The 15510-nt window shown below is 39.7% G+C and overlaps 2 protein-coding genes across 10 annotated transcripts in view; one reads left to right on the forward strand and one right to left on the reverse strand.

Annotated features, from left to right (window-relative positions):
* Window positions 1-12450, reverse strand: part of NDUFAF6 (NADH:ubiquinone oxidoreductase complex assembly factor 6) — a 33679-nt gene extending 21229 nt beyond the window's left edge. For 3 of the 5 annotated variants that reach the window (XR_014843609.1, XR_014843610.1, XM_001925041.7), the window contains exons 1-3: window positions 12248-12450; window positions 2548-2647; window positions 26-148 (exon numbers count right to left, since the gene is read on the reverse strand). Coding sequence is in view for 2 of the 5 variants with exons in the window: in XM_001925041.7 (XP_001925076.5) it covers window positions 26-148; window positions 2548-2647; window positions 12248-12444 (420 nt within the window). In the remaining 3 variants the exon portion in view is untranslated. Of the gene's footprint in view, window positions 1-25; window positions 149-2543; window positions 2648-12247 lie in introns of all 5 variants that reach the window. The other 2 variants (XR_014843608.1, XM_021089081.2) reach the window with 1 other exon arrangement.
* Window positions 12451-12533: 83 nt separating this feature from the next.
* LOC106510020 (uncharacterized) overlaps window positions 12534-15510 on the forward strand; it is an 88342-nt gene continuing 85365 nt past the window's right edge. For all 5 annotated transcript variants that reach the window (XR_014843614.1, XR_014843615.1, XM_085022023.1 and 2 more), the window contains exon 1: window positions 12534-12708. The gene's annotated coding sequence lies outside the window, so the exon portion shown is untranslated. The remainder of the gene's footprint in view (window positions 12709-15510) is intronic.

Below are 15510 nucleotides of genomic sequence, written 5' to 3' on the forward strand. Positions count from 1 at the left end.
AAAAGCAGCTTTTTTTTTTTTTTACCTTCCATAGTTCAATGGCCACAGGCTGATGTGGTGGACTGTCACAGTATATATCATCCACGGTTTTTTTCCAAAACTGCATTCGCATCAGTCCAATTGTTTTCTCAGAGACTGAGTCCTTAACCTGTAAATAGGGTTTAAAAACTAATAAATTCACTGTTCATAGTCTCGAAAATTAGTATTTACAACTGCATAATTATATGATTCAGCCAAAAACTAATTCTATATATTTGTTTTAATTCTTCCTTGAAGTTATACATCAGTTAAATTGTCATCATCATGAGTTTCCTAAGTAAAAGCTGCAAATTATTTGGTGCCTATTCAAAAATATTTTCAAGATCTGCATTCAAAAATAGAAGAGATTCTTCTGAGGAAAAAATTGCAAGAAAAAACAAAGAAAGGGAGGGAGAATATTTAGTTTGAAATTTTAGAGAGAGATCAAATGGTCACATGTAGATCTAGTGAATCCTGATTTTAAAGAGACATAACTGGGAAATCTGAATGTCATTATATTTAATGCCATTATGTTTAACGAATTACATTTAAAATTTTAATGTATAATAATTGTACTATTTAAGTGAATTATCTTTTAGATATTTTGGGTCACTGCTGTGGCTTGGGTTCAATCCCTGGCCTGGGAATTTTTATATGCCATGGGCATAGCCAAAAAAAAAAAAAAGACCACAAATTAAGAAATATGGTTTGATGTGGAGAAAAGGAAGCTCAAGTTGCTGCAAATGTAAATTGCTGCACCCACTTCACATCAAAAACTGAACTACCATATATGATCCAGAAATTCCATATATATGATCCAGAAATTCCACTCCTGGGTATACATCCAAATAAATCAAAAACACTGTCTGAAAAGATACATGTACCTCAATGGTCATAGCAGCATCATTTACAACAGCCAAGGTATGGAAGCAACTTAAGTGCCCATCAACAGATGAATGGATAAAAAAGATACGGTATATTTATACAATGGAATATTAGCCATAAAAAAGAATGAAAATTTGCCATTTGCAACAACCTGAATGGCCCTGTAGGGTATTATGCTTAGTGAACTAAGCCAGAGAAAGACAAATACTGTATGTTATCACTTATACGTTGAATCTAAAAAATAAAACAAATGAACATAACAACAAGAAAAAAGAGAAGCAGACTTCACAAATATAGAGAACAAAGTAGAGGCTACCAGTGAGAAGAGGGATGAGAGGAGGGGCAAGACAGGGATAGGGCATTAACTAGTAGCAGTCTGCAAGGACAAATGGCCAGACTCTGTTATACTCCCTGCAGATTCATGGTGTCCAACCTCAATCGTGCCTCAGTACTATAACTCACATCCTTTTATTTGTGCCTAGTTCACTTCCTATCACATTCACTAGAGAGGCTCTGTCAAAACTTGCCACTCTCTTCAAGACTCCAAACCCTCCCATGCTTTCTCACTTCTTAATAACTGACCTTTCCATTTAATTTACTGAGAAGACCAAGGCCATTCTATTTCACCTCCCTCATTACCACCCTCTATTTTGATTTATCTTAATTTTGCACACATTCTTTCCATTTTAAGGAAAAAAAGGGGCCTCAGAGTTCCCACTGTGGCTTAGCAACTAGTATCCATGAGGATGCAAGTTCAATCCCTGGCCTCAATCAGTGTGTTAAGGTTATGCTCTTGCCCCGAGCTGTGGCATAGGTCACAGATGTAGCTTGAATCTGGTGCTCTGATTCGACACCAAGCCTAGGAATTTCACATGCCTCGGGTGCAGCCCTAAACAAAAAAAAGAAAAAATGGGGTCTCTTCTTTTGTAATTCTTCAGACAAAAATGAGTTAATATGATATGGTATTAGGTATGCTATAATTGCTTCTGTTTTCTATTTCACATTAAAGCTAAAAACTTAATTTAAAAAGTGCTTTGAGGGAGTTCCCATCATGGCTCAGCCAAAATGAATCTGACTAGTATCCATGAGGACACAAGTTCAATCCCTGGCCTTGCTCACTGGATCCTTAGATCCAGCATTGCTGTGAGCTGTGGTGTAGGTTGCAGATGCGGCTCAGATCCCGAGTTGCTGAGGCTCTGGCGTAGGTCAGTGGCTACAACTCCAATTTGACCCCTAGCCTGGGACTCTCCATAAGCCGAGGGTTCGGCCCTCAAAGGACAAAAAAAAAAGTGCTCTGAAAAACTGCTATATACATGTAAACTGTGCAAACGTGGGATAGGATAAGCAGAATACTCTGATTAACCTATTCAACTAACAGACAAATATGTAATGTTAATTGTATAGTTTTATAATATCCATAAAAAAGAAATTCCAGAATGGTATTTCCAGAAACATTAAGTTCATTAGCTAGTTTTATTTTTGGAACTGAACAGTTAGGCCTAAGTAGCAGGAGAAAGAAATCAGCAGCACAGACCTTAAACACATTTAACATAAGAATTAGCTGTATTTCTTTACTGTGCAGCATTAAACATACTATATCACTATGCATACTATATCACTTAAATAAGATATTTTAATACCAGCCTGAGCCAGTTCCACATTGAAGGCTCTCAGTGCAAAGGCAGAGCTTCTGGATTCTGCAGGGAATAGCAGGGAACATAAATAGCCTTCATAATCTCGTTTCCTATAACAAATAAGCAAAAAAAAAAAGATAATTACTTTTCACTTTACAAACTGCACATATAAAAATACTGACCAGGAGTGGCACAGCGGAAACAAATTCCACTAGGAACCACGAGGTTGTAGGTTCAATCCCTGGCCTCGCTCAGTGGGTTAAGGATCTGGCATTGCCATGAGCTGTGGTGTAGGTCGCAGACATTGCTCGGGATCTGGCATTGCTGTGGCATAGGCTGGCAGCTGTAGCTCTGATTAGACCCCTAGCCTGGGAACCTCCATATGCCATGGGTGCAGCCCTAAAAAGAAAAAAAAAAAAGAAAAAAAAAAATCTGACCAAAGTGAACTGAAAACAAGGCTTCAACTCAAAACAGGCCTGAAGTTTCTTATATTTTATTTTTCTTCAATTACAAAAAATGTATCTGCCCCCAAGCTCAGACCAGTTAAAAAGAATAATCCTTCTCTATTAATTTATTTTTACATAATTATATCATTTTAATTGTTTCAGAATCATTTTGGTTTTAGTAAGAATTTAAATGAGCTACAGATATAAAAATCAAGAAAACAGTTCCAGCAAGTACTGATATGAACACATGGTTTTGAATACATAGATAAATACATAGATAAGATAAAGACAGAAGAACAATTCAGGGATGGGGGTGTGTGCTCATGTGTATGCACACACACTCACACTTACTTGCGTTTCCCTCCAGTGTCTGCTGAGAAAGCCTAGGAGCAATGATATCCCCCCAGACCTCCAAGGTCAGTGAACACACCTAACACCTAGATCAAGGTTTCTCTACAGAAAGAAACGAAGGCTCCCTGGAAGAATGACTGACTCCAGAGCTGGTGCAGGGACAATATAAAATAAGCCTGAAACATCGTCATGAGCACAAAGTAAAGCAATGTTTAAAGAACAGACGGACTTGTCAAAGGGACAAAGAAAATGGCTTGACAAAATTCTCATTGGCCAAGTCTGGGACAAGTTGAGCATCAAAAAAATGGGAGTTCCCCTTGTAGATCAGCAGTAATGAATCCAACTAGCATCCATGAGGACACGAGTTTGATCCCTGGCCTCGCTCAGTGGGTTTAAAGATCCAGGGTTGCCTTGAGCTGTGGTGTAGGTTGAAGATACAGCTTGGATCCTGAGTTGCTGTGGATGTGGTGTCTGCAGCTCTGATTCGACCTCTAACCTGGGAACTTCCATATACCACTGGTGCAGCCCTAAAAAACATATAAATAAATTTAAAAAATGATAGTAACAGATTGTAACAGGACTCCATGAATGCATACCCTTATAAATGAATAAATAAATAAATACAGAGAGGAGCTCCCGTCGTGGCGCAGTGGTTAACGAATACAACTAGGAACCATGAGGTGGCGGGTTCGGTCCCTGGCCTTGCTCAGTGGGTTAAGGATCCGGCATTGCCGTGAGCTGTGGTGTAGGTTGCAGATGCGGCTCGGATCCTGCGTTGCTGTGGCTCTGGTGTAGGCTGGTGGCTACAGCTCCGCTTAGACCCCTAGCCTGGGAATCTCCATATGCCGCGAGAGTGGCCCAAGAAATAGCAAAAAGACAAAATAAATAAATAAATAAATGAGTACAGAGAGAAGGAAAAATTTGACAACCAGTACAATGCTACTTGATAAATCTAGAAGACATGATTGAATTTTTTAAAATCACCATTTTAAAACTATCAAAGTAATACTGGATTAAGGAAACCATCAATAAATGTCTGGAAATGTTAAACAGGTGAAAGTTTGACAGAAAAAGGATATTTACATAGTGTTAACGTATCTCCTCATAAAATAAGCATTATTTACTAACATTCTTATTAATTAAATTTATAAGGGAGAAAACTGAAAGACACCTTCTTTTTTTTTTTTTTTTTTTTTTTTTTTTTTTTGTCTTTTTGCTATTTCTTGGGCCGCTCCTGCGGCATATGAAGGTTCCCAGGCTAGGGGTCTAATCGGAGCTGTGGCCGCCAGCCTACGCCAGAGCCACAGCAACGCAGGATCCGAGCCACGTCTGCAACCTACACCACAGCTCACAGCAACGCCAGATCGTTAACCCACTGAGCAAGGGCAGGGACCAAACCCGCAACCTCATGGTTCCTAGTCGGATTCGCCAACCACTGCGCCACAACGGGAACTCCTGAAAGACACCTTCTTAACCAAGCAACAAAAAAGTCACCCCACAGTTACTTCATAAACCAACTCCATGTGCTTCCTGATATGATAGTGAGAAAAGCACAGCATAACTTCTGTAATATTCCTGCAAAAATTATATAAATCATAAGGAAACATTATATAAACCCAAATTGAGAGTCTATAAAGTAACCTGGTCTGTTCTCTTTAAAAAAAAAAAAAAAAAAAAAAAGTCAAGTTGATAAAAGATAAAGACTAAGAAACTGTTCCAGGCTGCAGAAGACTGAAGACATCTGACAACTCAATGTAGCACATGATCCTGGATGTGATCCTGGATTATTCTAGACAGGCTAGAATAATCAGCAAAACTTGAATGGAGCCTATGGATTAGATGGTAATACTGGATCAACTTTAAAATCTTGACTGTGATGGCTGTACTATGGTTATATGAGAGAGAATCCTTGTATATTAGGAAATATTAAATATTCCAAACAGTATTCCAAATAATGTGTCAAAAGGACAAAGAAATTGGCTATGTGTATATTATTATATATAAATATAATATTATTATTCCATTATAACATATATATATTACATATGTTATAATGGAATAATAACATTCTAAAATATTAAGGGGGATAATAGGGTATACACCTTATTCTCAAGTGGTTCAGAATGTTGACAATGAGGGACTCTTGGTAAAGAGTACATTGGAGCTCTGTGTACTAGTTCTGCAAATTTTTTTTCTTCTTTTTAGGGCCACACCCATGGCATATGGAAGTTTCCAGGCTAGGAGTTGAATCAGTTCTGTAGCTGCCGGCTTATGCCACAGCCACAGCAACACCAGATCTGAGCCATGTCTGTGACCTACACGTAAGCTCACTGCAACCCCAGATCCTTAACCCACTGAGTGGAACCAGGGATTAAACCTGAATCCTCATGGATACTAGTCAGGGTTATTACTGCTGAGTCACAACGGTAACTCCTATTTCTGTAATTTTTATGTGAATTTGAAAATACTTTAACATGAAAAGTTGAAAAAATATAGTCCTTATTAGATTCATTCTAGAATATCTTAAGTATAAAGTACTGCCAAGCCACAGTAATCAAGACTGTGGGACTGGTACCGAAACAGACATACAGACCAATGGAACAATACAATTTTTTTTCTACTGTACAGCACGGTAACCCAGTTACACATACATGTATACATTTTTTTTCTCACATTATCATGCTCCATCATAAGTGACTAGACATAGTTCCCAGTGCTACACAGACCAATGGAACAGAATAGAGAACCCAGAAAAAACCCAGACACCTATGGTCAATTAATCTTCAACAAGGAGGCAAGAATAAAAAATGGGAAAAAGACAGTCTTTTCAGCAAGTATTGCTGGGAAAGCTGGACAGCTGCAGGTAAATCAATGAAACTGGAACACACCCTCACACCATAAAAATAAACTCAAAAGGGCTTAAAGACTTTAAATGTAGGACAAGACACCATCAAACTCCTAGAAGAGAACGTAATGCAAGACATTCTCTGATATCAACCTTACAAATGTTTTCTTAGGCCGAAAGTCTACCAAGGCAACAGAAATAAAAGCAAAAATAAACCAATGGGACCTAATCAAACTGAAAATCTTTTGCACAGCAAAGGAAACCATTTAAAAAAAACAAAAACACAACCTACAGAATGGCAGAAAATAGTTTCAAATGATGCAACTGGTAAGGGCTTAATCTCTAAAATATACAAGCAACTTATACAACTCAACAGCAAAAAAAACAAAAAAACAAAAAAACAACAAAAAAAAAAACAACAACAACCCAATTGAAAAATGAGCAAAAGATCTGAATAGATATTTCTACAAAGAAGATATACAGATGGCAAACAAGCACATGAAAAAATGCTCAGCATCAATGATTATTAGAGAAATGAATATCAAAACTACTATGAGGTACCACCTCACACCTGTCAAAATGGCCATGATTTAACAGGTCAACAAATAACAAATGCTGGAGAGGGTGTGGAGAAAAGGGAACCTTCCTACACTGTTGGTGGGAATGTAAATTGGCACAACCACTGTGGAAAACAGTATGGAGGTACCTCAGAAAACTAAATATAGAACTACCATATGACCCAGCAATCCCACTTCTGGGCATATAACCAGACGAAACTTTCTTTGAAAAAGATACACGCACCGGTATGTTCACTGCAGCACTATTCACAATAGCTAAGGTGTGGAAACAACCTAAATGTCCACTGACAGATAAATGGATTAAGAAGATGTGGTGTGTGTGTGTGTATATATATATATATATATATATATATATATATATATATATACACACATATATATTACTCAGCCATAAAAAGAATAATGCCATTTGCAGCAACACAGATGGAACTAGAGACTCTCATACTAAGTGAAGTCAGTCAGAAAAAGACAAATACCATATGATATCACTTATATCTAGAATGTAATATATGGCACAAATAAACTTTTCCATAGAAAAGAAACTCATGGACTTGGAGAACAGATCTGTGGTTGCCAAGGCAGAGGGGGAGGAAGAGGGATTGACCAGCAGTCTGGGGTTAACAGATGCAAACTATTGCATTTGGAGTGGATAGCAGTGAGATCCTGCTGTATAGCACAGGGAACTATATCTAGTCACTTGTGGTGGAGCATGATTGAGGATAATGTGAGAAAAAGAATGTATATATATATGTGTGACTGTGCTTTACAGTAGAAAACTGACATGAGTTCTCATCATGGTGCAGCTAAAATGAATCTAACTAGGAACCAAGAGGTTGTAGGTTCGATCCCTGGCCTTGCTCAATGGGTTAATAATCTGGCGTTGCAGTGAGCCGTGGTGTAGGTTGCATATGCAGCTCAGATCCCAAGTTGCTGTGGCTGTGGTGCAGGCCGGCAGCTGTAACCCAATTGGACTCCTAGCCTGGGAACCTCCATATGCCAAGGGTGCAGCCCTAAAAAGCAAAAGAAAAGAAAAGAAAACTGACAGACTACTGTAAATCAACTATAATAGAAAAAATGAAAATCATTAAAGAAATTAAATTAAAATTAAAAAAAAATAAAGTACTGCCAATTGACAAGGCTACTTTTCATTCTAATATACTGGAACCTAGAGTTCCCTTCGTGGCTCAGTGGTTAACAAACCCGACTAGGAACCATGAGGTTGCGGGTTCGCTCTCTGGCCTTGCTCAGTGGGTTAAGGATCCGGCATTGCCGTGAGTGTGGTATAGGTCAAAGATACGGCTCGGATCTGGCACTGGCTGTGGCTCTGGCATAGGCTGGCAGCAACAGCTCCGATTAGACCCCTAGCCTGGGAACCTCCATATGCCGTGGGTGCGGCCCTGGAAAAGACAAACTTTATATATATATATATATAAACACACACACATACATATATACATATACATACTGGAACCTTATTATAACAGTATTTCCTATAAAACAGTAATCAATATAAAATGGATCCAACCTCAATCCATGGAGTTTAGGTTCTGCAATTTCAACTACTCCCACTTTTCAACTGGTTCACATTTTGTTGTGTGGCTAAAAGAGAACTTAAACCTTCACGATTTCCCCCAACTTCCACATAAACAAAAGGAAGAGATCATAAATAGTAACCCTGGCATTACAAAAAAACTCTACTAAAAAATCTCACTGCATGTGGTTTCAGCGAGAAAATGGAGACAAGATGGCTTTATAGCTTATACTTTTAAACAAATATATAAATGTATATATTTCTAAATTTTATATCATTACAAAAAGTCTCTAAATTTCAAGTGTTTAAAATATCTGAAAATTGGAGTTCCCGTCGTGGCGCAGTGGTTAACGAATCCGACTAGGAACCATGAGGTTGCGGGTTCGGTCCCTGCCCTTGCTCAGTGGGTTAACGATCCGGCGTTGCCGTGAGCTGTGGTGTAGGTTGCAGACGCGGCTTGGATCCCGCATTGCTGTGGCTCTGGCGTAGGCCGGTGGCTACAGCTTCGATTCAACCCCTAGCCTGGGAACCTCCATGTGCCGCGGGAGCGGCCCAAGAAATAGCAACAACAACAACAACAACAACAAAAAAAAAAAGACAAAAGACAAATAAATAAATAAATAAATAAAATATCTGAAAATTAATATGAAACAGTGAGAAAACACCGAATAGGAATCAAAATTACACTCTTACTTTCCATCATTCTACTAGTTATTGACAGAAGTGATATCAGTCATATCTATTTCCTAACTTGCAAAATGAAGCTTCGTATTTCATATCTCCTAAAAAATAACCAATATGTGAAGTACTTCAAGTTTCCTACAGGCAAATGAAAAATGAAATTAAGACATAACAAAACCCATAGCAGTCTTTGGGAAATAAGTCATTCTACACAGCTTAGGGTTTGCCCTGTTAACAATTTTTAAAATATTTTGGTTGGATATTATTCTAAACAATACTATCCACTTCTTCACATTAAATAGGATATACTGACTATTTAACCATTTCCTCATCAATCAGGATCACAGTTATAAATATCAATTACTGGTGTACAAAGATATCCTGCAGGTGGTTGACCGAGGTCCAGTTACCTGAGAACTGTCCCAAACAGTGAGAAATGCCATATTATGATGGCTTTATATAGCAACAGCTTTATACAGCAACAGTTTTATATGACAACCTTTTGATCATTCATTTATTCACTCTAACATTTATTCAGTGCTTACTATGTGCCAGGCACTGCTAGATACTGAAGACAGCTACGGACTTCAGTCTAGTAGGGAGAGGCAGACTATGAGAAACAAGCATACGTTATGCTAGGATTGCTGTGCTTATTTCATGGACCTGTGCAACTAAGGCACAAAGCAAGAAGTGGTTCCTCAGTGTGCTGGAGAACTGCACTTCCACACATCATCATCACTACCACCTCCTCATCCTCCACCCCCCTTTTTGTTTGTCCAACACATCCCAGGCCAGGGACTGAACCAGCGCACAGCTGTAACCAGAGCCACAGCAGTGATGACAGATCTCCAACCCACTAAGCTATGAGGAAACTGCCCTCATCGCACAACAGCACTAAACCCAAAGCCTGAGGCAGCGATCCTCAAAACCAAACCCTAACAACTATGTAAATCAGGTTTGCGATTTTCCCACAAACCTTGATTCCTAGAAGAGCTATGCTTGGCTAGCCTGAAGTTACGGCCTGGTGTCGTTCATAATATTTGGAAGCCTTGCATAAGATACTTGTCTAGAACAGCTCTGCATATATCATTTCAGAGGTCAAGTCTTACAAAGATTAATGGATAATTAGAAGCTAAAAGATGGGAACTTTGCTTTCACAATTCTTAATGCATAGATCTCCATTAATGCTACCCTGTTTCTCCTACAAGAAATCAGCAAGTAAATAAGGTGGATATGAACACTATCTTAAAAAGGGGTCGGAGTTCCCATCATGGCACAGTGGTTAACAAATCCGACTAGGAACCATGAGGTTGCAGGTTCGATCCCTGGCCTCACTCAGTGGGTTGAGAACCTGATGTTGCCGTGAGCTGTGGTGTAGGTCGAAGACGTGGCTCAGATCCCGCGTTGCTGTGGCTCTGGTGTAGGCCTACAGCTCCGATTAGACCCCTAGCCTGGGAACCTCCACATGTCACGTGAGCAGCCCTAGAAAAGACAATAAATAAATAAACAAATAAAATTTTTAAAAAATAAAAAAATAAAAAGGGGTCAAAGGAGTTCCCATCATGGCTCAGTGGAAATGAACCTGACTAGGATCCATGAAGACGCAGGTTCCATTCCTGGCCTTGCTCAGTGGGTGAAGGATCCAGTACTGCTGTGAGCTGTGGTGCAGGTCGAAGACATGGCTCAGATCTGGCGCTGCTGTGGCTGTGGTGTAGGCCAACGGCTACAGCTCCAATTTGAACCCTAGCCTGAGAACCTAAATATGCCACAGGTGTGGCCCTAAAAAGACCAAAAACTAACTAAATAAATAAGGGTTAAAAACAAAATACTGAAATGCATGGGAATTTTGTCGTTATGCTACATTTTGGTAAAATAGAATTTTTAAAAATTGGATTTACTAGCCCAATCAAATCCAAGGTAGTTTAATTATTCTAGCACTTCTCAGAAGTCCTTGGGACCAGGTACTTTTGAGTCTTTATACCACTGTTATAAATCAAGGATAGGAGAAGCAAAGTGAAAACTAAGCCATCTACTACTCAGCCATAAAAAAGAAAAAAATAATGCCATTTGCAGCTACGTGGATGGAACTAGAGACTCTCATACTAAGTTAAGTCAGAAAGAGAAAGACAAATACCATATGGTAGCACTTATATCTAGAATGTAATATATGGCACAAATAAACCTTTCCACAGAAAAGAAACTCACCGACTTGGAGAAGAGATTTGTGCTTGCTGACAGGGGGTGGGGTGGGGGCGGGGGGGTGGAGTGGAGGGATGGACTGGGAATCTGGGATTAATAGATGCAAACTATTGCACTTAGAGTGGATAAGTAATGAGATCCTGCTCTATAGCACAGGAAACTATATCTAGTCACTTAGGATGGAACATGATGGAAGATAATGTTAGAAAAATAATGTATATATACATATGTGTGTGTATATGCGTGACTGGGTCACTGCTGTACAGTAGAAAACTGACGGAACACTGTAAACCAACTATAATGGAAAAAAACTTTTTTAAATCATTAAAATCAAAATTAAAAAAAAAAAAAAGAAACTAAGCCATCCAACTCTGCAGTCAGACTCGGACTTCAGATGTGCCAGGTAACCTGATTCATTCAATTCTCTTCACAAATGACTAACAACGCTCCAAGGTGCCAGGCCTTTCAGATGTTACAGGAACAAAACTATCATCAACATTCTGATTTTATAAGCCTATTTTACCGAACTCAGGTAAATTCCCAAATCTCTCTAAATCCTGGTTTCCATGTCTGTTAAATGAGATAAACTTTATACTGTACTCATTGTACCCTTGCTTTGTGCCAGGCACTTTCTAAATGCTTTGATCCACATATCTTTAAGTGGTAGGTCTACACCTGTCTGTCACACCTTATAACGAAGATGAAATAAGTTATTTGTGAACTATTTTGCATAGTGCTTGACAGAAGGAAGAACTCCAAGTTAGCTACTGTTGTCATTAAAATCAGTTACTGGTCATTTCTCAAATTTTACAAAAGCTGTGCACGATTAGGTAAAAGCTGAGGTTCAGATAAGGTGACAGCCAGAGGAATTTTGCCACAATTTTGTCACCGGCGTGAAAGTTCTCGTTGCCACACTCCCCCCATACATCCCACCGGGGCCAACCCGAGCACACTCGCCGAGTGATGCGAGGAATGTGCAGGTCCGCTAGTCCAGGAGAGCTCGGAGGCCCACAGAGCCCACCAAGGCCCCTTCCAGCTGCTCCCCTACCTCCCACCAGGGGCAGGCCCGGCTCGCTCACCGCAGCAGTTCCATGCAGTAGCGGTCCGTGCCCGAGGCACCCGATCGGCTCGCCGCGGCCACGCTTCGCCCTGACCCCGCGGACCCCGGCAGCCGCCGTGCGCGGGCCCACAAGCCGCCGGGCGGCCGGCGGCGGCACAGGCCCGGAAGGCCAAGCCGTAGCGGGCCCCACGCCGAACCCAGCATGGAGGCGGCCATGACACCGACGCCGCGTGCCCTTTGACCCCGGGCTGTTGGCGCCCGGCCACGCCACGCCCCCAGCAGGTCCCGCCTAGCTTCTCCTAGTTGCTAGAAGGCGAACTGCGAATGCCACTCGGAGAAGAGCCAGGTGTCGCTGTGGTCCTCTACAAATGCGCCGCCGCCGCACTCCTCGGCCTTATAGGTTCCAGGAAAGCCCCGCCTAAGACGGATCTTGGCCTCTCCTCATCCCTTCCAGGTCCTTCTGAAGATATATTTATCAAGGTAGGAGGATAGAGAATAACTGACAGTTTACTAGCTTGATTTGCAAATTTTAAATATTTATTCACATGGTATGTGAGCCTTCTTTGGTACTCTTACACTCAGGCCCCTCAAATGTTACAGGTGGGTCTAGTTGCCACGAACTGACCTGGTCCAAGCCGGCAGCTGCCTGCCTCTCGATCTCAGTGACACCTCTTGCCTCCAGATTTGCTCAAACTTTTCTTGTTGCAGCCACGCAAGTTCTTTCTAAAATATACCTCTGATCATGACTCTTACCTGCTTGACACACTTTACTGCGTGTTGGGTAAAACCTTTCAAAGCCTGTTTTTACCTTTCAGCCCTACCCCTAACTATTAGCATTTGTAACTCCAGCTTAATTTTGCCCCTCAAACTGCACCTAAGAGCTAGACCTGGAGTCTGGACCTAAGAGCTCTAGCCAATTCACCCTGCTCTGATTTTACTTCCTGAGACTGCCTCTTTTCCGCTAATGCGGGACCTCAGTCCCTGCTGCATCTCTTTTTTTCCCTGGGCTTCTGTCCTTTAGCTCTGACAGTTACACACTAGTCTTTCTGATACCAAAGTTTAAAGCTCCATTAAAAAAAAAAAAAAAAATCACGTATCTACATCTCTACTTCTGGTCTTCTGCCTGTCTGGATTTTTCCATCTCAACATCCTACCTTTATTTCAAAGTCCTTATGTCTAAAAACCAAATCAAACTAACTAATCTTCTTAGTCTCTTCATTTTTCTGGCCACTGTCCCCCTTCTCATAACTAGGGGAAACATTATGGAGTCATCCTTTCATATTCTATACCTAACTGGTGAGGTCATATCATTTTTTTTTTTCCATTCTGTGGCAGCATAGTTGGTATAGCACTACCTGGATTCATATTCTGGCTCTGCCTCCTATCTCTGTGACCTTAGGTGACAGACTTACTTTTTCTTATGCCTCAAATTCCTCTGCTATGAAATGGAAATAATAGTAGAACCTCTCTCATAAAGTTCTGTTGAGAATTAAATGAATTAATACATTTAAGGCACCTAAGGTAGTGCCTGGCCTATAAACAGCACTCAAAACAAGTCAACCATGTAGGAAAAACATATAGAAAGATAGTTTACAATAACCAAAAAGATTGCTGGGTACTCAATGGAACCTTAGACATTGTCCGCATTATCTAATTATGTGGGGTCTTTGTGCCTTTCATTGTCTTTGAACTATTTTACAATTCTGTAAGTGGTAGACTATTGACAATAATGCAAATTATTCTTGTCCATAAATATGCAAATTATATCCTTTGGTGAGCCATTTGATTATTGTCTGTTGGATACTGACCAGTTTTGCAAGTTTTCATATCTTTTAAGCAGATTTACTTAAGCATTCCTGACCGCCTGTGTAAGTCTAGTAGTTTGAATACTTCTTTGAATTGGTTGCAATATTTTACTGGTTCCCCCACTAACTAAAGAGTTCAATGAAATTTTTGACATATGTTGATTTTTACTTCTGTATGAGAGTCTTGACTGTACAGTTTTGTTAAAAATTATTTTTTTAACAGCTGTCATTAGTTATTATTAACTTCTCTTTTGTTTTATTTCTAATACCTAGTTTCACATCTTTCTGATGGGTCTGTTTCTTTTGTTTTATTGTCTCTAGGCCAGTCAATCTATATATATTAAAAAAATACAGCCATATCTAGTAATTCTAGTAATCATAAATGCATACTAAAAGTGTTATGAGCCTGAAGACAGAATTTCACTTAATGGCAATAGAGGAAAAATTAAGAACTTTTAAAATTATTCTATGGATAACACACTATCACCAGCTAACATTTATTGAATAGCTATTATTTGCTAATCTTTAAATTAATTTTTTTGGAATTATGAGCACATGAAATGATTTCCTTAATGTAACTTCTTGGTATCAAAATAATTCCCTGGTGGCTCAGTGGGTTGAGGATCCAGCATTGTCACTGCTGAGACTCTGTTTACCACTGTGGCAGAGATTTGATCCCTGGCCCAGAAACTTCTGCATGCCGCAGGCACAGCCCCCCTCCCTCCACCAAAAAAACCCCAGTATATTTGAAATATGTGTACACTTTTATTCAGTTAGCATTATAATTAAGGAAGAAGCTCAGTGCTTAAACAGAAAATTAACTTTGAGAAATAAATGACCACACAAGTATGGTTTGTTAACTTGGACTTTAGATGTTGTAGTTGCTTACTCTGTCCTCTTTGAGTATATGACTCTCTCCATGGTAATTATAACTGATCCATCTGTGTCATGAGATATAATAATGTTTGCTTCCAAGCTTTAGCTCAATAAATATTGTCTCATGGTTCATTGCTATATTATAAAGAATTATGCATTATTGTTCCAGAATACTTCTCCACCTCTTATTTTTCCATGGCCTCTGGAAGTGAGTTTCATTCCTTATGTTAAGAGTCAGGCTAGCCTGTTGGCTTTTATATGACACCTTGAGTATCTAAAGGGTCTGAGAGGTTCTGCACCAAGACCACAGCTGGTTAAATCTCCCCACACAGGAATACTCCTCCAGCTTTGCCATGGAGTTCAGGGATCAGCTAACTTCTCATAAGTTCATTTTGTTTTGTTGTTACTTTTTGAAAAAAAATTTTGTTATAATTGATTTACAATGTTCTGTCAATTTCTGCTGTACCAGTTATATATGTGTGTATACACACACATACACACATACATTCTTTTTATCACATTATCTTCCATCATGTTCCATCACAAGTGATTAGATATAGTTACCTGTGCTACCACCTGTGGCTCCAGTCCCCTCAGAGAT

Source organism: Sus scrofa, chromosome 4, assembly GCF_054392235.1.
Source record: "Sus scrofa isolate SSC_HxYL_T2T_F1_AM1 chromosome 4, Sscrofa_HxYL_maternal_Yorkshire_Landrace_v2.0, whole genome shotgun sequence".
Classification (NCBI taxonomy): Eukaryota; Metazoa; Chordata; class Mammalia; order Artiodactyla; family Suidae; genus Sus; species Sus scrofa.